This window comes from Cyprinodon tularosa, unplaced genomic scaffold (genome assembly GCF_016077235.1).
Source record: "Cyprinodon tularosa strain WSP-4 unplaced genomic scaffold, ASM1607723v1 ctg125, whole genome shotgun sequence".
NCBI lineage: Eukaryota > Metazoa > Chordata > Actinopteri > Cyprinodontiformes > Cyprinodontidae > Cyprinodon > Cyprinodon tularosa.
The window spans coordinates 660,299-685,587 of NW_024038059.1; the positions used below are offsets into that span (position 1 = coordinate 660,299).

A 25,289-nucleotide genomic window follows, 5' to 3' on the forward strand; every position below is an offset into this window, starting at 1 on the left:
TCAGCTACCTGCTGCTTCACAACCCCCAGCATGTTGACTGTACACACAATGTCCTGCAAGTTTAACCATGCATCAGCTGTTTGCAAACAGATCTTTATTTAAAGCTTTTCTGCAGTTTGCAAAGCAAGAGGCGGAAGCTATGAATGAACCGATCGGGGCTTGTTTACACCATAACAAGAGCTTGGGGTATAACTCCATCTGTGCCATGCTGCTCATAAAACAGGTTTATATGATGCAAGAAAGCATTAGCAGTCATGCACAATAACACTGAGCATCTTTCTCTATGAATATGAAGGAGTTTTGGGGGGTTGGTTTTTTTGTTACTTACCCTGGATGGTCCTTTTGAAAAAGGCCTTGCAAGCCTCACAGGAAGCCACACCATAGTGATAGCCAGAGGCCACGTCACCACACACCAGACACACCCGCTTTGCTACAGTGCCCAGCATGAACTCACACTTCACTGGACCTTCTTCCTCCCCAAACCTCCTGGACCAAAGTAGACGAGTGAAGAAAAAAATTATTCTGGTGGTTTGAGTAGTGTTAGGCATGTGAGATAAGTTGAAACTGATTTAAATACCAACCTGTTTGTTCCGCCATTATTGGCCAAGCCTGTTGTGTGACCACAGAGGCTTGGAGAGTCAAGCCCATTGTTGTGATTGAGGCCTTTGTTAAGGGGACCGTAGCTGGAGTTTGTGTCTGATGAGGAGCTAGCTGGACTTGGATGAGGTGGGCTAACATCGCCCTGCGAGCTGGGGCTGGGGCTAGAGGGCTCACGCTTTATTGAAGTAGGACAGGCGGGGTCCAAGCCCCTCACTGACATTCTGCCTGGATGCCTACAGACAATAAAACACAACCAAAAATATATTTGGTACAAAGTCCAAAACATACCTTCACTCATCAATAGCATGAATGTTAAATTACTTTTGGATTTCAAATATACATTTGAAGCTTCCTGTTTCTAGGCTGCAATGAAAAGACAACTGAAAACCTCAAAATCATTTAAAGACGCATTGAAAAGGTGATTTACTGTGGATTTGTCAATCCACAAAGGGTGAAATATAATTCACAAAATGTAAGTACAACTTTACACCTTGTTCAAAAAATAAGACAGAAGAGTTTTTTTTTATATCAGTAACTCAAAGCGCTGACACAATCACTTTTTGTAGATTAATTACAGACAGACAGAAAGACAGAAAGACAGACAGACAGACAGACAAACAGACAGACAGACAGACAGACAGACAGACAGACAGACAGACAGACAGACAGATAGATAGATAGATAGATAGATAGATAGATAGATAGATAGATAGATTCCCACATTCCACTCTATGTTTGCACATCTTTTCATTGATTCATCAAACCACCCCTCTTCATGTTGCCTGAACCAGCCGTTTGGGATCTACCACATATGCAAAGCCGCTGTGTATTACACTACTTTGTTTTTTAAGGAGGTGATTGCGTAAGCAAACTTAGGGAAATTGACAAACCAGACATTATCTACACTGGTTCCTGTCAGTTTTTGTTGTTTTTAAAATGAATCTAAGGAAGTTAAGATGTGTCATCCTTAAGTTAAAGATTTTTGAAGTTGCTATTTTCACCCATTCAAACAATTATACTGACTATCGTTAGAACGGAAATGTCCACAGATCCGGCATTTCAGGAGGGAATCTCTACAAGGAATGAACCAATACTCAAAAATGTACATAATAAATGTGATTACAGTTCAAAGTACACCCAGAGAAAGCAATCTTTACTTTTAAAGCTATGGTTTGTGTTCTGATAATACTTTAAACAAGACTAAACAAGAGTTTGCCCACAAAGTTAAATGGGGGAAGCTTTAAGCCTGAGGAAACCCACTTTGAGCAATGGGACAGGCAGCTTCATGATGTAGAGATGTTTGGCAACTGGAGGAACTGCTGCACTTTACAAAATAAACCTAAGGATAATTGGGTTTTTTACTGGAAAGTGAATGAAGTCTCCAGATTAGATGCAGATTAGTTACTTAAAAACAACAGAGACACCATTATTAACACCTAAGTTCATTCCTAGAAAGGTTTGTGGCCAAAGTTAAAAGCATGCATGAAGAAAGCAGACTAGAAACCCGGCAAAGTTAAACCAATTCTTTCAAAACAAATGGTCTCAAATTCACGCAAACCGTGGGGAGAAACTCGTGGAAGCAGATCTAAACGTTTGACCTAACGGATAATGACAAAAAGCAATTCTACAAAAAAGAAGGAAATTCTACTTAAAGGAATAGTACACCCAAAACATGATTAGCCTTCATTTTCTACTCACCCCCATGCTGAACAAAACTCTGGAGTACTTTTTTGATATCTCAAATGCATCTGGAGATCTAGGAGGCTTCTTGCTGTCTGCTGACATTCAAATAATGGAGGTCTATGGCGCCCGAGACAGAAAGGTCCACAAAAGTCCACAAAAACGTGTCAATATTCCTCCATACTGCTCGTCCAATGTAATCCAAGTGTCCTGAGTGGGTAGCATCCAGAATTTACTCGAAACAAAGTCATTTAGAACGTTTTAGAGCCTAAACAGTAGTGTATAGGATTTCCTAATAGCGCCCCCATGCGCGCTCACGATTCTACGGAAGCCGGCAGACCAAACCGGAAGAAAGTGCGCATTCAGCGTCTGCTCTGCCGATAATGCAAGCGTAGAAGAAGAAATGTGCTGTTTACCTGTGCAAAGAAAGAAACAACGAAAGAAAAATGTCTGAGGACTTCAGTGTTGAGGAAGAGCAGGAGTTCTTTGCCGAGCTGAATGCGCTGGTTTGGTCTGCCGGCTTCTGTAGAATCGTGAGCGCGCATGGGGGCGCTATTAGGAAATCCTATACACTACTGTTTAGGCTCTAAAACGTTCTAAATGACTTCGTTTCAAGTAAATTCTGGATGCTACCCACTCAGGACACTTGGATTACATTGGACGAGCAGTATGGAGGAATATTGACACGTTTTTGTGGACTTTTGTGGACCTTTCTGTCTCGGGCACCATAGACCTCCATTATTTGAATGTCAGCAGACAGCAAGAAGTCTCCCAGATCTCCAGATGCATTTGAGATATCAAAAAAGTACTCCAGAGTGTTGTTCAGCATGGGAGTGAGTAGAAAATGAAGGCTAATCATGTTTTGGGTGTACTATTCCTTTAAATTCAGAAAATGAGCAGGGAATGTTTATATGATTAAATGCCAGTCACAATAAAATAATAAAGTATTTTTACATATTATTATATTTAAAATCTTCCCTGCATTTAATCTTACATGTGCTTGTATATAATCTAGTTGCCCTGTTATTCAAGCACTTTACATCTGTTTAGTCTCATTGATGACACGCACAATCTTAGAACAATATTTTATTACATTATAAGCTGTATTTTTCCACTTCCTGAGAATACCGTTTTCCCATCAGTGTGACCTGCACTTCACCTAAGCTAACGTTACTGCACTGTTTTAGATTGACATACTCCTTACAGACCAATTTGTTTATTTTATCCTGTTTTGGACAAATGCTTACTGCTGTATTCATTTAACACAATTCTTTTTCAAATTATTATTGCTAAAATAAAATGAAAAAAAAAACTGCTAAAAAATTAATCAATAAGAGTTCAGTCTTCGATCTGTTAAACTATATTAAGTGAAGTGCAGGAATTATATTTATACATGTTAATATTCCAATATCCTTTAAAAAATGTATTAGTTTTAGAAGTACTGCAAAAATAACAGTTTAAATGAAAAGCCCCGAGGGCTGCATGAATCATCAGAATTTGCTCTTTAAATTTCCACATAAAAAAAAAACATACTTCATTGGAAAATATGCAATAACCCCTAATAATAAAGGGTGACCGGCAGGCTTGCATTTTAAGTCATGTTGTCCTGAACCTATTAATAAGTAAGGAATTGACCACAGCAGACTCTCTGTCACCAAGCTGAGGAGGAAACCAGCTAAAGTGTGCAGCAGGCATGCTCCCTGTTCTCACACATCCTAAAAACATACACATACTCTAATGGTGGCATCACACTTTTGTGCCTGGCTGTAAAAATAAGGATCCCTCTCCCCTCTTCTCCTCAGATGCAGATTCCTGCAATCGCTTCACACATTGCAGCGCCATGCACACACATGTCTTCATAAACGCCCTAACACATACTTGCTTGCAACTGTTTGTCCCCGGGGCCAACTTTAAAAAGAGACTGCAGGTTCCCTTTTGTCTTACAAAACTCAAACAATATTCACACAGCTGTACATTTCTCTGTGTTCATCCTCGGCCTGGCGGGGCGGATTGCCCAAGTCCATCCTTTTCCTGCCATGTAAATGAGTTGGCCCATTGTAAGCTATTTGATAGGCAAAAACTGTGGCTGCTTTTAACCACTGAGTGAACACACTATGGCCACGCGCTACTGCCCCCTCTATCGAAGGACAAAAATAGATGCATGATGATAAGACCCCGACTTTAGGCGACACAGTGAAAGAGAGAGTATTTACAGAAAAACAGAACAGCCGCAAAGAAATCCCTGCAGCCACTGAACAAAAAAACACAAAATCTCCAAGAGAGCCAGAAGCCAGGAAGATGACTTTTTCTGAATTTGTCAGACAGGTTTGTGTACAAATATATCCTCACAATATGATAACACTGGGTAACAAAACATGCTTCATAGCATGTGCAAAAAGAATTCCAAAACTAAATAAAATAACATGATCTTTTCCTAATTCCTTATTATTCATTCAGTGTTATTTTTATTTACACAGACCAAAAGATTAAAAAAAAGATCTGATGTATTAATACTTTTTGTTTATAATCAGTATGAGAAGCCCTAATCTTAATAATCTTAAACCCTTTTTTTCCCCCTTAATTTTTAACCCTGTGTGTGTAGCAAGTTATTTAATTAGTGAAACTATCTGCCCAAGCAGCTGCTGCCAATAACAGTGAAATATGCCTACTTTAAAAAATGGATGGATGACTCCATAAGAAATCAGACCAATTATAATATTTACACTAGGGCTGAAACAATTAATTGGATGAATTTTAATCAATTATTAAAATAATTGTCATCTGATTTAGTAGTTGATTAATTGTTAACTAGAGTGTAGAGACTCTAAAACATGTTTTAGCTGATAAAGCAACTCACTTAGAGGAGTAACTATAACACATTTATAAAAAAATAGATATGAATATTTTGCATTTAAGATAAAAAAAAAAATTCATCTGTTAATGTGCTCTATCCAGTGGAAAAGTTTTAGTTTCACCTGGTTTAATTTAATAAAAGTGCTCTTTAAGGAGCCTTTGGCTATCTGATTATATCTGATTGATAATCAATTAATCATAAAAATAATCGACAGATTAATCACTTTGCAAAATAATCGTTAGTTACAGCTCTAATTTACACTAAACTTGTGACCAGAATCGACTGATTTCTTTTATCTGTCAGCTCTAGCCAAAGCACAGCCAGTTCAAAATTGAGAATACCTTTTTTTCTGTTAAACAGTGAACACACCATATCCATTTTCTACCACATTAAACTAAGAACAAAACTTTTTGATGCGGAAAGCGTAACCAAGATTCAGAATCAAACTAGCAGATAGAAGGGCAGCTAAACTGATGACAGAGTATTTGCAGTTTGAATAATTGGGGCGCCATTGTCAGGTAAAATGAAAATGCTGTCAGCTTTTTTTAAAAACCTGGAGTTAAGAGGGTTTAGATTCAATATAGATAAAAGAATTTCCTGCAAAGGATTATTAATTCTGATTCTTAAATGAAGTGGCAGTGATATCGCCATTAACTAATACGTCCATTATATCACCGTCTTTAAAATATGAGTAAAACTGTTTTACAGCAACTGCCCTCTCAGACAGGGTTTTTTTTTTTTTGCTCTCGATTTAAGTCATCACAGACCTCTCATTTAAAAAAATGGAAAAGCACATTTTGGGTACAGTGGATTGATTATGTTCTTAAAGGGAAATAGGAACCAGACTAAATTCTGTGTCCATACCTGCAAGATTTAACCAAAAAAACCTGAGTGTATTTCCAATGTTGTCCCTATAATCCATATCCCAGTAGAATGTTCAAAACACGCAGAGATAGTTTATGTTATGTGTGCAAACATAAAAATGATCTGCTTTACACTCAACATAATTTTTCCCCAACAAATAGCAACAGAACGCAAAAGTTTCGTCTTCTTTTCATCCTCTTTCACTTCTTAGAGGTAAGGTGGATGGATTTTATGAGGGTGACTGACGGGTAAGAAAAACATCTTATTGGAAGGGTTTGCTCATCCATTCTTTGAATTCTGCCTGGTTGGCCTGTTTCCAGGCTTCCAGTTACAACACTCTGGCCCCATTTGCTCCATCAATCCCTCCTTGGAATTTCCAATCCACTTTGAAGATCATAAAACAGCCCAGAAAAAAGGAATCTGTTGTCGGCTGTCCATCGCAGGTGTCCCTGCTTTATGAAGTCTGCATACCTTGAGCTTGCCTATTGGAATGGATGGCAGGGGCTTTGTGTTAATGCTTTGCTCTCATAATGAAACGGTCGATCACTTTGGCAGATGACTAATTTACAACACCGCATAACCCATCAACGTTGCAGCACAAAGCGAATAAATCAGAGTGCGTCTCAGTGGATATTCCGAGTTATCATCCCTTTTGCGATCCAGTATCTGCAACAACACCTACATGAAGCTTAGTAACAAAGGATAAAATGCAGCATGAAATGAAAGGAGATGCAGGCAGGAAGAGGGAGTGTGAAAAAGCTGGACAGAAAAGGGGGAGGCAGTCCTGTGGCTCATTAACCTGGGAGGGAAAGGGGAGTTAGGAAGAAAGAGAGGGCAACACTTTCTGTCTAAGGAGCAGTCATTACACACACTATGGCCCACTGGAGGAAAACAAGAAAATATATAAACAAAACAAAGGGTAAGTTAGCAAGATAAATAAAGTGAAAAGCAAAACAAAGGCTAAATATCAGAAATCCAGCTCAGTCTCTAAATCCATTGAGGTGATTTAGGTATCTGGGTTTTTTCGGTTTTATTTGGGTTTATTCTTTGTCCCTACTAATGATCCAGAGATGAGTGGGGATCAGTGACACCCTCAGTCAATGGTAAAAGCCTAACACCGACTTTGGATGGATCCACAAGATGAGGCACTTCAGCGTGGATCCTCCGACCCGCGGGATCTGGAGAGAGATAGGCGAATCTGCAGCTGTCATCACTCTCCTTCCGGTTTCCTTATCTGATTGCTTGTGTCACATGCAATCAGCCAACCCGTGCGTCCACATGTCTTCCCGTGTCTCTCTGTCTTTCCCCTAATTGTCTTGTCTTCTGTGCTTCTGGCAGAAGGTTAATTTAAATCGGAAACACTTGCTGGTGAAATCTGCTGAGTGATTATGCCACAGCTGATAAAAGCTGAACAGTGATGATAATAGATGTGGATTTTTTCCCCCTTTCTTTTTGAATGATTACAGAAAATATGGACAATCAAGCAGCAAGTCTGGCTAATTTAACAGCTGCTGTGAAAGGATTTTTTTTTTCAAAACAGTTTTTTTCTATTCTGTGTTAAAATCATCTGCTAGAAAATAAGTTTTCTTTCCAGAAAGGGAAAGGCGATCCAGCTTTGTCTCTAAAATAATATTTGTTAAAACAAAAATAAATAAACTGCAGTTGCATAATAGAGAAAATCTCATATACAACGTCCAAGTTTGCAACACAAAAGCTTTAATATTCAGTAAGTACTATGCATTCACACCCTGGTTGTCAGTATAAAATATACTGTTTATATGATATATTTTTCCAGATTATAAGACTTTTCCATTTGTTATGAGTTGATACAGATTTTAATAAATAAAATGTTAATTATAAAGGTCGGGAAATCGTTAAAGATCAGATTTGTGCAGCAAAAAAAAATTAATTGGGAACATTTTTCTCTAAATTAAAGAAAGAATTTTTTTATTTTTTTTTTGTAAATGTGGATGTTTTGCGTTACTCCAACAATAATAAATCTGCATTTAGATTTTATTTTATTGCTCCTGCAGCTTCTCCTGCTGGTGTGGAGGGCCCATTCCTGGTTTGGACGTACCTTGGTCTGACGCTGGTGTCTATTCAATCATCATAATGCATTTAGTGAAGGACATGCAATCTTATCAGATTGTTATTCAACTTGCATTCAGTGAATAAAGGAAAAAGCTGAACCACTCAAGGAAAAAATGACCAACTTTAATCTTAGTCAACTTTAGTTAAGCATCTCACATTTGGTGACTCTGAGCAACTGTTTAGTTTGTTATTCTCTATAGAATAGTGATGATCATGCATATAAATTACAGGCAATGAGATCTGATTCTTAATAAGCTCAAACAGGCATCCAATCTGTCAGATGTGTTTCAACATGCTAGGGATGGCCAGTACCAAAACATGTAGTTTATATATATTTATACAATCAAAGTCGAAAGAAGGAAAATTTGATCTGCTGACTGATAAATTAACTGATCTAATGTTATTAACAAACTAATTCAGTTTATTATTGACACCTGTAAAGCTGACTTTATTACACAGCTCTGGTTCCCCCTAAATGATGTATAAACACTAACAAACAACAAAAGCTCTAACACATATTTGACATCTATCTAAAAGAGGCCTAATTTAAATATTTTTGTTCAGACAGAAAACAAATCTCTATTGCACATTCAGTTAACTACATACCAATATATATATGGAGGACCAACTCTGCCATATCTGAAAATAAATACAGAAATAAAAAAATGCTCAATAAATAAATAAGCATTCAATTAACTGCCCCAAAATACACAATAAATAATAGTTTATTGTATTTTGAGACACCCCCCTCCTCATTTGCATAATGAGGCAGAAATGCATACAGAAATGTAAAAACAAAAGGCAGAAATAAATAAACAGTGTTTAAGAAATAAAGAGGGTAAAAAAATACAAAGGAAGAATAAAACTGACAAAATATTATATCATGCACATAAATAAATACTTAAATAAATAAGTAATAAATAAATAAATTTGAAGATTATAATGGACAATACATAAATAAGGTAATCATTACAAAGACGAAGAAATAAAGAAGCTAATTAAAAGAGATATATACATTTATGTCTCACTGTATAATTTAATTTCTACCTACATTTACTTGTTCATTGTATTTTGGGGGGGCAATTTATGAATGTCAATGTATGATTATTTATTTATTGAGCATTTCTTTATTTCTGTATTTATCTTTAAATATGGCAGAGTTGGTCCTCCATAAATATAACGCAGCACAGGTGATAAACGCAAAGAGGTAAAAAAGCTCAATAAGAGTTTCTGCGGTTGGAACAAGAGAAGCTGAATTAGTGAAGGGAAATAATCCTAATAAATAAACATTAGACATTATAAGCACTGTAAGTAATATCTCACTTATGTAAAAACGTCTGAAACTCGACAAACGGTCGAGTTTAAGTAACTTCAATAAATCTTACAGAAATGTTCACCTTAACTGCTCAGTACTCACCCCCCACTACATATAGGATAAGGTTGTGATAAAAAAGTACTTACTCTGAGTCAGCGTGGTAGCTGAAACACTCAGGAAGGTAAAGGTCGACTAAATCCATGTGCGCTCTCCTACCATAACCCGAATAAACTTATAACTAAAAATGTTCAGTCCTTTTCTTTATCTACCCTTCTACGCTGCACCTGTACTTCAGACGATTGTAATAAACAATTTTACAGTCAGTAAACTTTCTGTCTCCATCTACTGCCCTCTCCTGTGCCTCTCAGCTCCGCTCATTGTGTTCCTGTCACTCTCACTGCTGAGCTGCTCCCTGCTGTCTGCGCTAACTGACGGACTGTTGAGACTGACTGACCGCGGGCTGAGTGTGTCCGAAGCCGCCACTCCATCCGACTGCTGATTGGCTGACATCTAAGCCAATCAGCAGCGACCATAGCCGCTGGGACAAGTGGATGAGACCGAGACAGTGTGTGTGTTTGTTTGTACCTCTCTAGCGCTCAGAGTGAGGACCACTTTTCCAATTTCACCATCAAATTGAGGACCAGTTGCTGCAAAGTGAGGACGTTTTGACGGCCCTCACATGCTATTTTGCTAATGGTTGGGTTTAGGGATAAGGTGTCAATTGGTTAGGGTTAGGGTGGTGTATACATTGGTAATGGTTAGGGTTGGTTTTAAGGTAGAGCAGAGAAAGGGTTGAAAATGACTTAAAATCAATGGGGAGTCAACACATGGTCCTCACTACTATGGCAGAACGAGTATGTCTGTGATTATTTAACAGGTTTAAGCTAATAGCGTGGTAGCGTGGATTACAATTTACTGCAGTATCAGACACAAATCCATTTCTAATTTGTTTTACTTAATTCAATTCAGTTTATTTATATAGGTCCAATTCACAACATGTCATCTCAAGGCACTTTACAGTAACCTGACTCCGCCAGATGGATTTGCTCCGCATATCCATCTGGAAACCTTCCATTGAAGTAATTTTGGGAAGGGGCGAAAATACTGGTTAGCTGATTGGCCTATGTTGGTGATAGACGGGCCAAAAAAACCAATCAGATCAACAAAGCATATGACGTGCTAACAGAGCGACGACGAAAACACAACCACAAGCCAGGCTACTCTGCCGAAACCACTCGGGAGAAGAGCAAAAACATCTTTTCCTCTGAGAAAAGCCTCGAGAGCAGTGTTTTGCTCTTCTTTCAGTGAAGAAATACTCTGTAATTTCGATAAAACTTGCTCGATACCCACGCTAACGCTAGTTCATCGGCTGAAGCCGCCATGTTCTTTAGACTGAACTGTCGCGCTTCTCGTTGCGTCACACCTCAACCCGCCTCAAAGCCAACGCTGATTGGACGTTTGTTTTTGGTGAACAGCTCCAAATTTTCTTTAACGGAAAGTAGCTAGACTGATCTGCGAGTGAAACCTTGAAAGCTTGCGAGATCAGGATGGTCTCACGAGGCTAACTTTACAGTTCATCAGATCATACAGTCACATGGATTAAAAGCTTTCTATTTAAGGAAAACCGGTTGATTGCATCGACTCATTGACTCAGATGCAATCTCTCACGCTAAGCATGCTTGTAGCAACAGTGGAGAGGAAAAACTCCCTTTTAACAGGAAGAAACCTCCAGCAAAACCAGGCTCAGTGTGAGCGGCCATCCGCCGAGGCCGACTGGGGTTCAAGGAGACAGAAGCAGAGATACAACCTTAAAAGTTTTCCCCTCCATTACAAAACAAACATAAATATCATTAATGATTTCAGTGGTTTTTGAAGTAAGTTGGGAAGTGAACTGTGAAAGTCAGTGGTTACAGAGCGGCCAGAGTTTTGATTCCAGTATGTGTACATAGAGAGTAATGAAAGTTACTAGAAAATCCTTAATTACCAATTTTTAGAGGTTGTGTCTCAATTAGCCAATGGCACACTTTAACTTCTATATGTCTAATGGATGTTGAACCTTTTATTTGAAGCACAGAAAAAGATGAAAGAAAGATCGTGCTTTGCATTAAAAGATGGCAAGAGTCAGAAAAGAAAATGGTTGAAGAAGACAAATTTGCCCCGCCACATAAAAAAAGCGCCCCTGTTTGAAACTCTCTTCCAAAGCATAATTAATCGTCTTTGTTTCAATGTGGGGAACAACCTAAGGTGGGACAAGGATACAGCACACGCTCCTAATTCCAGTCTCGAAAAATCCTTTGGATATTTACCTACCGTGAAAATACATTTCTCATTCTCTGACCCAAATGAACACCCACTTAATTTTGTCCTTCAACTACATGTGTAGCATCATCTTTAAGATGCTTATTACTGGATGAGTTACTTGAAATACAGCTGCATTAAACAATTACAATTCCATCATTAAGTGATTATGATCAAACTTTTCACTCCTTCGACTTATAGCTGCTGTGTTTTACAGACCTCACTAATATTAAGAACAGAATTTATACTTTGTAGCTCAACACAGCTAGAATATTTCAATATTAGGTAAAGCAGCAACAGGCAGACTGGATTATCCACAAACACCATTTTCGGAAAGGCCACCACAAATTACTTTTGTTTTCCTAGTTGATTGCGTTTGGTGTATCTGACTTTCTTTTGCTTAAATTATCTTTCATATTTTCATCTTATCATTTTGACTCGACCATCACTTCTTTCCTCTAAAAACTGTATTGATAGGTCATAGATTTTAGTGCTTAGTGTGTAACATCATACCAGTTTTTAAAGTGTTGACTGCATGGTTTGTGCTTAACTTATCTGTTTGGTCTTTTAATGGTTATCCTTTAATTCTGACATAAAAAAATTATACATGTCTTAAGCAACAAGCATGAGCATAACTGAAAAAAGTGTTAAGAATATAACATTCTTAACGCTTAGAGTGTGCTCTAATTTTAGAACGCTCTAAAGGTCTGTGGGGTTTATTCATTGAAACAGATTATCATGCGTTTCAAAGAGAAAAAATATGAAATAGCATAGAATCCATTCCAAATATAACTGCATACTTACAAAACACTGCTAAATAAAAATTATTACACTTCCACCTTTACAAGAAGACCCTTTTCCCCAGTTATAAAGTAGCATAAACCCATTTTTAACAGAGACAACATAGAAACAAACATGGACATCCACATACCAAACCACATTAACTTAAATTCTACTTAAGCCTAACTGTCTTACCTGCTATAGCGCTTTTATCTGAGATAATCAGCTATGGCTCCGTGCCTAACATGATGCCTTTCTCCTGCCACTCACAAAGCACACGTGTAAACTCATTGGTAGGCAGAGTTGGCAGAGTCCAGCAAGCACAAAGGTCAGCAGGTGCAACGCAATGCAACATTTTATAAAACAAGTTGATGCTTACAGTATAAAAGAAATTGTCAGATAAGTTGATCCCTTTTAAAATACAAAGAAGAAATACTTGGAACTAATAATGTGACAACTAATAAAAAAAAACATAACTTTGGAAATAAACCAGCAAAATATTGTGACATTTTGCCAAAAAGTAGGTTCCAGTTAAAACACAAACAGAAATGTATTTACGTGCACAGAGACACATATCTATATAAAAACTTGGACTCCGATGTCAATTTTAACCTGGAGTCCAAATTTGTTCCACTTTCTTGTCATTTAACACTTTAAGCTGTTCATTTTTGTTTTGTTTCATTTTTACATTTACATAAAAACACAAAGTTACAGATTATGATATGATTAAACTTTTGAGTATCAGTTAAAATCAACTTCAAACAACTAAAGGATGAATTTTAGAACAATAAAACCATTATTCCCAATAGAGCAAAACTGCATCTAAATATTATCTTTGAGTATTTCTAAGCCAGAAACTGATACAGCTCTATTGACAGAATTAGAGCTCAGATGACAGGAAAGCTAATAAGAGCTGCTTTCTTTATGTTGCTTTTGGATAAAAGTCAAAGCTTTGAATTTGTCCTTTAAGTAAAAAAGCAAAAAATAAATAAATCTACATCCTCATTCTATTTTCTTAGAAATCACTGAGGTTTCCCATCAATGAATGGCAACATTCCTTGTTAATTTCATGCAAATGCTCAAATGCTATGTCGCTGTGTTGTTATGTACCCAAACAAAAATTATTCAATTAGAGCAGAAACCTGTCTTTTGATTCCACCTGTCAACCATATCGTTTTTCATAGACTTCATGGGGAATTTTTTTTAAATTATTGAATATTAAACTGTTTAAAAAGAAAATGCCTTTATCTCTGTAGAATTTCCTAAAGGTTTTTAGTTTGAGCCAATCTCTGCTCTGATCAACTTGATGCCGTGCTCTAAACTTAATCCAAAGGAATGAAATCACCTGTGCTAATCTGTTCCTGTGATAAAGCCCAGACAGCAGACTGCATGGAGAGGACTTTATCTCATTATGTAGCTAATGAAAAAACTCCTGCCCACCTGAAAAAGTCATGGTAGCTAAATCTACACATGTACTGGGAATCCAATACAAGTCCAGTGCATTATAAAAGTTCTCTCTATTTCTATATTCTGTCATGCTATAATCTCAATATTTGGTGTACCTTGTTAGAATTTGATGTGACAGGCCAACACAAGCAATTCAATTCAGTTTATTTATATGGCGCGTATTCACAACACATGTCATCTCAAGGCACTTTACAGTTCACTAGATCATACAGTCACATGGATTAAAAGTTTTCTATCTAAGGAAAAGTTGATTGCATCGACTCATTGACTCGAAGGCAATCCCTCACACTAAGATTGCTTGTAGAGACAGTGGAAAGGAAAAACTCAGTTTTAACAGGAAGAAACCTCCAGCAGAACCAGACTCTGTGCGAGTGGCCATCTGCCGAGGCCGACTGGGGTTCAAGGAGACAGAAGGAGAGATACAAAAAGCAACAGTGTATAATTGTCCTGCATTTAAAGTTAATTTGTTTGTAATTTCTTAAAAGTGGTAGTTACCATCCTTGAGGATATTGGAGGGAACGGGAACATATTTTTCCTTTGCTTGTTCTATCACATATACGGTAGAGTTTCCAACGTCATCCAAATTCTAACACTGGTCTCACCTGACCATAGCACCGTCTCTCTGTTTGTTTGTTTGTTTGAATTACTTATTTGTATGAGAGTATCAACACATTTTTATAATGAGAGAAAGCAAAGTACTTTTCTTTCACATATTCATTAGGAGGTGGATGAAGTAAAGGCCCATACAAATTATATATATATATATACAATGTATACCCTATTTTGTATATGATAAAAAGATGACGTGTTGTGAATTGGCGCCATATCAATAAACAGAATATACCTATATATATTCTTATTGGTCTGAAAACATTTAAGGCTTTATTTAATACAGAGAATCTTTTTTGGATAAGGTATCCAGCTGACTTTGTCATCAATAGTAACAATTGTTTATTTATAATCAGACACAATCTCTAGTTTCTGTTTGTCAGTTTAAAGGTTCCACATTTAACCTATGGTTCTCAAAATACATTGTAGACTTATATAACAAGTTTCTTTATATAAAACTGTTGTTATGGTTTAAAAGGTGCCATCTGTGGAGATAAGATGCCGTCTTGATTACAAGATTTACTAGTTGGTCAACATTATAATAATGAAATATTTGTGTCTTCCGCAAACAGAACTAGTTTTATTACTTTAGAAATACTTTGCAGGTATAGATATACTAAATATACTTCATCAATAATTCCAGGCCTAAAACTGATCCGTGGAGAACCCCACTATTAAATGTCCATATATTCTATATATTCATATATATTCATAATATTATTTCCACCAGCTGTTTTGTTCCCTATCTTGTTCATAACTTTCATCCATAGGCTAATTGTTGTGCTATAAACACATTCCTCAACTCAGCTATGGAACTCTAAAAACCCCTCAAGTTTTAATTGGCTGCTTTCCATTTGTTTACAACTTTTGAAGGCAATCGATTGTGAAATATGAAAGGTGCTGAATAGAAGTGCATACCAGATTTTTATTTGTGACATCAAATAAAAAGATCATTTTGTTTACACCAAAACACATCAGAGTGAAAACCATGGAGGAGAAAAGAGGAACTTCCCATGGTCGGCATTTTTATGTGAGCCGTAAACTACAGCAAGATTGACGTGATTAGAGTGTGATGATAAAATCTACCACAGTAACTGTATCATAAAAATCATCTCTGGAGAAATTCTACTCTTTAAACCCTTATGAAACTTTAATGCATTAAAAGTTGTTGCTTTTATCTCCTCTGAGGCTAGTGTCATCAGTGGTTATCATACTGTTTATTCATATAGTGATGCAGAATAAATTACACTGCAAATGGACCTATGATGGATTCATTGTCTTAAGCCTGGAAATTTATTTGCTTTATTTGCAAACCTAAATTTCACCAGAGAACAGAAAAACCATTCAATGTACATGCAATGATGTGATATACAGAAGAGATCTTTAAAATATTCTCAATTTAGTAAAAAACTAACAGTTTTCATAAACATTGTTCCATTCCAGCTGCAAAGGCATCCGGCTTATATGGTTTGATTTAGAGTCCGACTCCCAACATTAATGGTAATACTGTTTATATTCTTGGTCCTAATCACTGCTGGGTTTACTGGGTTTATGTTATCCAAGGGAAAGTAGCAGTGATTCTTCAGGAAACGCAATGACGACAAATTGTATTAATTAAACCATGAGCTTTTTTTTATTGCTTGAAATGAGGCACAGTGGGTAGCACTGTAGCACGGCCCAGGGTCTTTCTGCATGGAATATGCATGTTCTCCCTGAGCATGTGTGGGTTTTCTCCGGGTACTCCGGCTTCCTCCCACAGTCCAAAAACTTGACTGTTAGGTTAATTGGCTTCTCTAAATTTTCCTTGTGTGTGAATGGTTGTTTGTCTCTGTGTTGCCCTGCAATGGACTGGTGATCTATCCAGGGTGTACCCTGCCTCTCGCCCGTAGACAGCTGGAGATAGGCACTCGGGATTGAGGATGTCAGAAAATGGAGGATATATTCTAGTCTACTCTGATCCCCTTCACAATCTCTTTAACTATTGTCAAAATGTTCCTCAGTGTTTTCATCTCATCTACAGGTCAAACGCTACGCTGCAGGATGCATGAAAAGACATCTGAAGAAGGAGTCAGATCAAAAGCATAAAAACAAAAAAACAAAACAAGACATAAGTTTGATTTGATCTGCATAATCACTTCTGATGAAACAGGCAAACAATTAAGAAATAACAAATAGATCTGAAATGATTAGAAGTGATTAAAAACACTGACAATTTAAAGGGAAATGACAACCTAAGTCTGGCAAAATAGAGGGAAAAGAAATCAGAGAGAAAACTAACTGCATGATGAATATTCGCAGAAAGAAAGGCATGAACCACACTCTAAATGCAACGAATGGAAGCCCCCATTAATGGCTGCTGCCAGACATCAAAAATATTTTTACACTGAGCCAGAGCTGAGGACAGAAGCTCGATTCCAGCTCCGGAGGGAAGCTGTCTGTAACAGGGCACCCAGCTGCTAGCTATTGACCCAACACACTAGATGCATACATTTCTATCTACAGAAGAAAAAAAGGGGGGAAAGTGTGTGTGTCACTGTGTTTTCACCCGATTTTCCTCAATCCCCAAACTCACAGCCACCGAATCTCATCCTCCGGGGACAGCTGTCAAATTTACTTCCCTATCCGGACAGTCACTCTGCAAATTCATCCCCCACCACAAGCTTTACACACTTACAGAGTGTAATCTGCTTAGTTTATATCTGACTCCTAGCCATCTATCAATTACCAGGATACTGTGAGATACCACTGACACAGTGGCTGGATCAGCCCATCAGCCTTTCTTGAAAAGTGTTAAAAGATGCACTAAAGGATATTGATTTATTTATAAAATACTTGTATGAAAGGTAAGAGCTGACCAGGGTGCTGAACAACCTGTAGAGCATAAAACAACAAACAAAAGATTGACATCACAGACAGAAAATATATTTTTGTGGCTTTAAATGAGTATGGAAGATATCCAATATAGGAGAAGTCCTAATGTGCAAAGGTCAGCTAGGAGGAAAGTAAACAAATGGGTTATTTATGTGAGAATAAAAAATATCTTAAATCTATACAATTTTCTGTTTTGTGTCTCTAAATAGATGGATTGGGGGGAAATGAGCCACAAAACTGGCGGACAGATGAGCACTTGGATCCGGATCATTTTCATATTGATCTGCGGCACGGTGCATAGGGATCCAGATCTCCCTCGCTCACACATACATCCCCGGTAGAAACCCTAGAAAGCCCCTGAGAGGAGACTAAAGAAACAAAACCACAGTAATGTCACTCAGAGCTGCTGGGACCTGCTGCTACTTCTCCACAATGGGTCAATGGTCTGCAAATGGTTTTCACTTCTCTGTGGATCATACGGTCCCACTGCAGAGGAAATGCTGGGAAACTTATACATACAGGAAGGCTTTGGGGCAGGCAGGATTTCATGTGGAGAAATTTAAGCTCATTTAATGAATATCTGAGACCAGAAAACACTCTGAATCCCTTTTAGCTGCAGGTTTATGCAGTAATAACTTGACTAGGTTGCCCCCTGGTGGAGAATTTATTTTAATATATATTAAAAAAACAGCTCTGTCCTACAATCAGGCCCTCAGGGTGATTAGTGTATGCAACAAATCTTCTCCTAGCAACATAATGTGGATTAACACAGCACCTACGCTTCATATCCTCAACCAGCATAACTGGATTAAAGGGTCACCTGCTGGTCACCTTCTTCTGCTCATGTTCATCATTTGTAAAACCATAACTAGGATATTCCTGTGATATTTCAACAGAAATGGGAAAGTCAGTGTTATACTAAAATCTGGTCTAAAACTGATTTGTGTCTAAATATTTTTCAATTACCCATCATGTATTATCATAGGCACAAAGGTATATTTTTAAAATTAAAGTACATCAATTTTGATAATTAGGAGACCCTTCAACAGTATTTACCGCCACAGTATTTTGAAGGAGGTTTGCCAACTATATCGCTTTAGTTTAGTGTGTCCCTAACTTATGAACTTCAACTGTTTATTGTGGTTAGATTGCAATAACTGTTTGGGGCTTTAAGAAGATGGTAAAACTTGCAGAAATTGCTGGCATATTCAGGTCTGGATGTTCAAATAAGTTCACACTTGCTCAAGATGCTAAAAAAAAAAAAAATAGTCACCAAAACCCCTAACATTTTCTAACCGGAAAATTGCAGGATCTCTCTGCTGTAGATAGGAAAGTACATACCTGTATAATCAGAAAGAAATATCCCAAGTTAAGCTTTTATTGGAGGTGTCCAAAGATTAAATCTTTGCTCTATTTAAAAACATGAAGATCAGACTCTAAGCGCCTGCATCATGCAAAATGATCTTTTATCAAACTATTTTATAATGCTCTTCCTTCATCAAAATCGTGCACAAAGTGGTATTCCTCATGATGCAAGCTTAATTGAGTGGACCTCCTGAGTTCTGCTGTCTAAGCACCAGCCCCTCTCTGCCCGTATGAAAATTAGCGGTTAGAGAATGACGACGTAAAAATGTCCCCTCCAGGAAGCACCTACCTTTACTGTGCTGTGCCTGTGCATTCATAAAAAAACAATTTGGGTCATTTTAATGTGCCTATTTCCTCTGATCTAGATGTGAGGCAGAGTTTGATAACTTCAGCTCAGCTGCTCTTTCTCAGCTAATTTCTAAGTAATGAAAATATGTGTTTTGGCTTCAGAAGACCTCAGAATTTGTTCAGCCTGTGATGTAGTAAAGTATCACTCCCACAGTAAAGTTGATTTAATCATTTGCTATTGCGTAGATGCCTCTACTCTTCCTTTAGAGCTTCTGGTGCTTTTTGAAGAAGAAGTTTGTGGTAACTCTCATTTTGTTCAAAATAAAGAATAAATCAGCAAAATAACAATAAATCCTCAAACCCATCATGCTGTTGGGTTACCTCTCCAGGTACAGGCAAACTGTACAGAGAGAAGATGGATGGAGCTAAACACTAAGAAATCCTGGAAGAAAATCTGTTAGAGGCTGCAAAAGACGAGGCAGAAAAAGATGGTGCTGCTTCGCTATTCACAGGTTTTTGTGGTTTAGGTGTAAGTATGATATTGGAATGGAATATAATATTGAAAGAACAATTCTATTTAAGAATAAGAACCATAGGTATATAAATTATATTCAACTTTTACTACAAGAGAAAAATGCCAGAGTGTCAGTTTCTTGTACATTTATCAGAGCTGCTTTTTCCACCCTGCACCTGGTTCCCAGACTCATCCCAGGTGAGGAGCCACCACTGTGGGTCCAACACGCACTCAGAATCCTGGCAGTCAGCACCACACACATTTAATGCTGATGTCAGGAACTCTTACAGACACTTTCACATACCCACGCTCACACAGAGACGCCGCACGCTCTCCTCATATCACTTTTATCTCCACAGGTGGCAAATTTAGCCCTCTAGCTCAGAGTCAGCATGTCAAAGCTGGAAAAGTCAACAGAAAACAAACGCTACCAGAATAAAATAAGGCTACTTTGGCTGCATGCATCCAGCCTCTGGCTTTATCTCCATCTGTTCACCTTTTTAATAGGACAAACATTCCATTAGCAGCTCCACAGGTCAACTTATGGTGGGTAATGCACTGCTCCACAAACAAGTATCAAACTAGAAAATAATTGAACATTTTATGAAATCCTCAGATCCATGGATGATTAAACCGATAAACAATTTCATTACATACAGAGTGATATTTCTTATGTGAAAAGAGAAAAATAAACCCAGATTCATCAGAAAATATAAAAATTCCTTAAAACCAATAATAATAATAATGTAACTCAGAGACATCAGCAAAAGAACTGATCTCTTTTTTCCTTTTTGCATTTTGATATCTGAGCACCAATTCAACTTTCTTTTCTCTCTACCCCAGCTAGAACCCTTCTAAAACTGTTTCATGGACAGTAACAGCTGTAGGTTATATAATGGACACTCCTAAAAGGCTTTCCTTCTCAATCCCATCAATGACACTCAGACATGCTGTCATCCCCGCTGCATGTGAATCCTTTCAGTAAACCATAGTTTTTCCTTCCACTAAACTTTCCATGCTTGGAAAAAGACACATCTGTGTTCCCTTTCTGTCCTTGGTCGTTTTAGCTAGCAGATGCTTCAAGGTGTGCCACTGGGATGTTTCAGCTTCCAGTGAAATGTAACACTCGCCCCGCTTTTTCCTTCTGTCCTCTCTTTAGGGGTGCTCTTTCAGTGACCCCTCTCCTTCTACTCATCCTGTCACCCAGTTAGTCTGCAATGAACGGCCTACAGATTCCCAGCAACACCAAGAGCAAACCAGTAAAACTTGATTTAGCTGCTAGATTACTGAGAATGAGTTCCAGTTAATATGGATCTGTAAATAGAAACATAGAGGAGAAGGAGAGGATGTTCTAGACAGTATTTCTTAACAGTTTTTTTATGCAGCTGCAAAGAAGCCCAGCAGCTGAACAATTTACCGAAGTGCTTATAAAGTGACCCGTAAAGATTTGAAATGAAGTGTGTATTGGAAAAAAAAAGGTAGAGTTCAATTGGGTTCACGGTAGATATTTACCTTCACACACACACTCCTCTGTTTCCGCTTAAAGACCACAACAGACTGTTTCTAAGCAGACAAGAGCAAAAAAAGACATCACTTCATTAACTGCAAAAAAAAAAAAAAACATTAAACAGCATCTGCTTCTCCTGGTTTGTTTATCGCTCTGCTTGTGCTCAGTACTCACTGTCAGTTTCATCCACAGGATGCTCGGCTGGTCAGTGGCTCTGCTTTCCAGCTGCAGTCAGTCAATCTCAAGGACAAACACTCCAGCTCTCCTCGCCTCCGGTCTCTGTAGCTCAGCGATGCAGCAGCGTGCACACAAATTCATAAACACACACACACAGATCTCCCCCCTCTCCCCCTTTCCTTCCTCTCAGCATCTCACTCAGATCCAGTGCTGAGTTCACCTGCCCCAGCTCGCTCATAGGGGACTCCTGAGTGAGCCTTTTAAATGAGAAAGTGTGTCTAAAGGAGAGAGTGAGGGAGAGCCCAGCTGAACACTCGCCCCCTTTAAAAGTGGGGTGGACACACAATGGTCCTTCGTTCTCACCGAGGCAGAGGAGGGCTTTCTGTTGCGGTTAAAGATGGGGGAGAAGGATAGAGATGATGCCTGCATTATATTTTTGATAATGTGAAGCAAGCATGCTAATAGAGCTGAAGGTTAATATTGAAGGTTAGATGTGAATATCTCATTAGAAAAGCAGATAGTAGTGATAGTACTTGTTTTCTTCACCATATTCTGCTCTATTGTTGAGGTTATGATAAACAGACTTTCAGAAAACATGCGTTCTCTTACATCACATAAGTTCTTGTGGGATGGAAAAACCAAAAAGTTACACAGAAATGATTCCCCAGTGCTGCTTAAGAGGAGGTTGGATCCTTTAGGTCATGGTCGTGTGGGTTTTCTAGTTCTGATATAGAGCCTCTTGAAGATCTCTCTATATGTGATTGTTGTTAACTCACCAAAAATATTGACTATTGTCATCCAGCTCATCACAGCATGATGCTGCCCCAGCCGTGTTTCAAATCAGGGATAGGGTCAGCCAGGTTATGCATTGTAGCTGCTCATCTCCAGATAATAATCCTTGGAGTTTAGACCAGAAATTCTATTTTTGTAAGAGCAGAGGACATTTTTTCCCTATTTCTCAGTCAGCTCTGACAGCTTGTATAAGGTCCTTTCTGCATTACTTTCGCAGCAATCTTTTAACCATTCTGTTGGAAGTGGTTTCTCTCTGGCCTCTCGATGAAAAAAGGTCTGTTTGATGCAGAGCGTCAGCAATAGTTGACCTTTTGGATGGTCTGGACCTTCATAATTGTCTACCGTTGTTACTAATATTGTCAACATTTCCTCAGAGTTTGTAGAAGCAGATGAATGCAGGAAAAAAGGATCTCCTGTAGTGGTCTGTCTTTAAAGCTGATCTGGAGAAGCCACTGACTGAAGACCCTTAAGCTCAGGGTTTTCCTTAATGGTCTTTATTTCATGAGGAATTCATCAAGTTAAGAACTTTTTCCAGAAACACATTTTCTTTTGAAAAATATATGTCATAGAGTCACAATTAGGTCTTCATAATAACGGATTATTTGATATGATAAAGTTACATATTCAAAGAGCCTCATTTGTCTCAAAATCCATTTCAAATTGTGTAAAAGTCGACCTTTAACCTTTCTTTAGGGATAAAGACCTGCCTCCTTGTAGTTACTTACCTGATCAAAACAATGAGCTGTTGCTTTAAGGTTTGACTCACGTTTTAACCAAATAGCATAGATCTAGAATATAAGATACACTACCCACTTTTGCTAATAAGCTAAACCTATTTTTCAAAGGTACTTTTCCATAAAATCTGACTGAAAGGGGGGAAAAGAAATATTGGCAAGTGCAAACTGTGCTAATGTTACAACATACCAGACATACAAAAGAAACATAGTGTCATTTAAACATCTCTATCAGACGGAATTTAGCTCCTGGATGACACAAGCTTATAAATATCAGCTGTATGGACAGATTATTGATAACTCTCCTCTCTGCTGCTATGCAATGCAGACAGGAAAATGTCAGTCATCTGGAATCTAGACAGCTACTTAATCCAAAGTTATGAAACAAACCATGTCCCTTCCCTCTACTACTCCTCCATCTAGTTGTAAATGCAGTGTGTCCTAATTTGGCTAATAATAACGCAGGTTAAGGTGGATCAAGAGTGAAGCTGACAATTAGAGCAGAAAGAAGTAGAAAGCAACCTGCTCTGCTGCCGTAGTGGATCCCTAAATAAAATGCTTAGCAAGATTATCAGGAACTGTAGAGGGCTACTGCTGAAACCATTTAAATGGAAAATATCCTTGATTCCACTATAATACATGTTTTGTATGAGCAAAGATTGGAAAATATTATACAGAATGACCCTTTACTTGTCCTGTTGTAGAGATATTTATTCTTACCAACAGCAAATGTTAACACACAGCTGGACACTTAAAATCACCAGTTCTAACAAAATGTACGTACTACAAAAAAAAAAAAAAAAAAAAAAAGAGAGAGATATTTTCCTACATGAAGGTTGAAACTTTCCCAACTCTGGTTGGTTTTATACCAATTAGGAAAGTCAAAACATTGTCATATATGTATTGCACAAGGTAAATGCACCCATACCTGAGGTATTTTCTGGCCATGGTGGCAATGAGGGTCCTGAGGTTTTATTTAGAGCAGCAAATAATATGTCTCACTGAAACCTTATTATTTGTATGACAACGTTTTAGTGAGACGTAACTAATTCTATTAATTCTGTGCTTCCACCAATAGTACTGTGATTAAAATTGTATATCTGTGTTATATTCTGAATCCTTGTTTATTTAGCTTTCTTTCCATAACGCTACATTTAAAAAATTGTTCAGAAACAGAGTTAATTACGTCCATTATTGATCAATTCCTTCGGTTAATTTAATTTTAATACTCCACCTTATTGGAGAGATCTTTTTTTCCCCAAAATATAGGTTGGTCCATGCATCCATGTTTCCCACTGTTCATCTTAGTAATTATATGTATGTTAGAATTTTATTATTATTGATATTTATGGGGTTCTTTGTATATATTTTTCAACATGTTCCTAAAGTACTTTTAACTGAAAAATTGGGTCTGTATTATACAGCTGACTGAATTTAAAAAAAAGCAATTATTAATGCACTCACCTGTTATCCTTACTCTATAGATATGTGCAAGCATTCCTTTAGAATGCAGCAAGATTCAGGGAATCTTTGGAAGTTTAGCTCTGGAATGAACTGAACATTAAACTTTTATTCCAGAACATGAAACTTTAGGTGATTTTGCTCACTTCTTCTACACATTTGATTGCTCATCCCTTTTATAAAATGTTGGACTGGCAGTCTAACATTCCAGCGTTGTCTTCTGTGGAGGACTTGTATTTAAAATAAACTTAATATAGATTTAAAAAAAATGGGACAGGGAGATGGTGATTGCTCTATACTTTGAGAGGGCAACTTGAGGTAAGATGTTATCTGCTGTGTCTGAAATGTTTCCAGGTCTGAGTTTTGTCTGTCTCTGGAGGCAATCCTAAAAAAAAAAAAAGGTCCATCAAGCAAAATAAACAGAAAACAGGTAAATCTGAGGTTGGTGAGTCTTAACAGGAAAACTCAGAAAGAGCTGTTCTGTTAAAAGGGTATTATTACAGCGACCAGTTTAGGGGTTACACTATGGATTTTTATGTTATAATTTCTAAACGAAAGGATCCTGTGGCACCCTTTATCCATCTTTCATTTTTTTATACAAACATTTTCCTTGCTTACAAGAAACATATTTGGTCATTCTTAAAAATTTCCAGTGTCCTGGAATCCAAACAAGTGTAACCTCTTACAGATATTCTTTTTATCTTTTTAATGATTAATTAGCCAGCAAATAGCTTGTGCACAGAAGAACAAATACATATGTTTTATGCAATAGTACAAAACTAATACTCATTTTTGCAGGCATTTTTTCTCAAGTTTTGTTTTAGCCTATATTAAAGTGAAAAACACCCATTTACCTTTTTAGAGTTGCAAAGGGTCTCAGAGGGCCGCTATGTTTCTGTATAAATACCACTGAAGTAATTACACCATGATACCCCAGCTCCATTTAGCCTATGTTCCTATAGGAACAGTCAATAACCGACAACCATGAACAAAATGAATGTTTACGTATGAAACTGTGAAAA

At 37.6% G+C, this 25,289-nt stretch overlaps 1 protein-coding gene across 7 annotated transcripts in view; it reads right to left on the bottom strand.

Annotated features, from left to right (window-relative positions):
* The window catches only part of LOC119777590 (estrogen-related receptor gamma-like), a 42,565-nt gene extending 21,045 nt beyond the window's left edge, over positions 1-21,520 (bottom strand). For 2 of the 7 annotated variants that reach the window (XM_038276534.1, XM_038276533.1), the window contains exons 1-3: positions 9,551-9,851; positions 582-833; positions 329-486 (exon numbers count right to left, since the gene is read on the bottom strand). In XM_038276534.1, the coding sequence (XP_038132462.1) occupies positions 329-486; positions 582-833; positions 9,551-9,606 (466 nt within the window). In that variant the 5' untranslated portion in view covers positions 9,607-9,851. Of the gene's footprint in view, positions 1-328; positions 493-581; positions 834-8,695; positions 8,729-9,550; positions 9,852-21,108; positions 21,160-21,277 lie in introns of those variants that run through there. The other 5 variants (XM_038276537.1, XM_038276531.1, XM_038276530.1 and 2 more) reach the window with 5 other exon arrangements.
* Between the last annotated feature and the right edge of the window lie 3,769 nt (positions 21,521-25,289).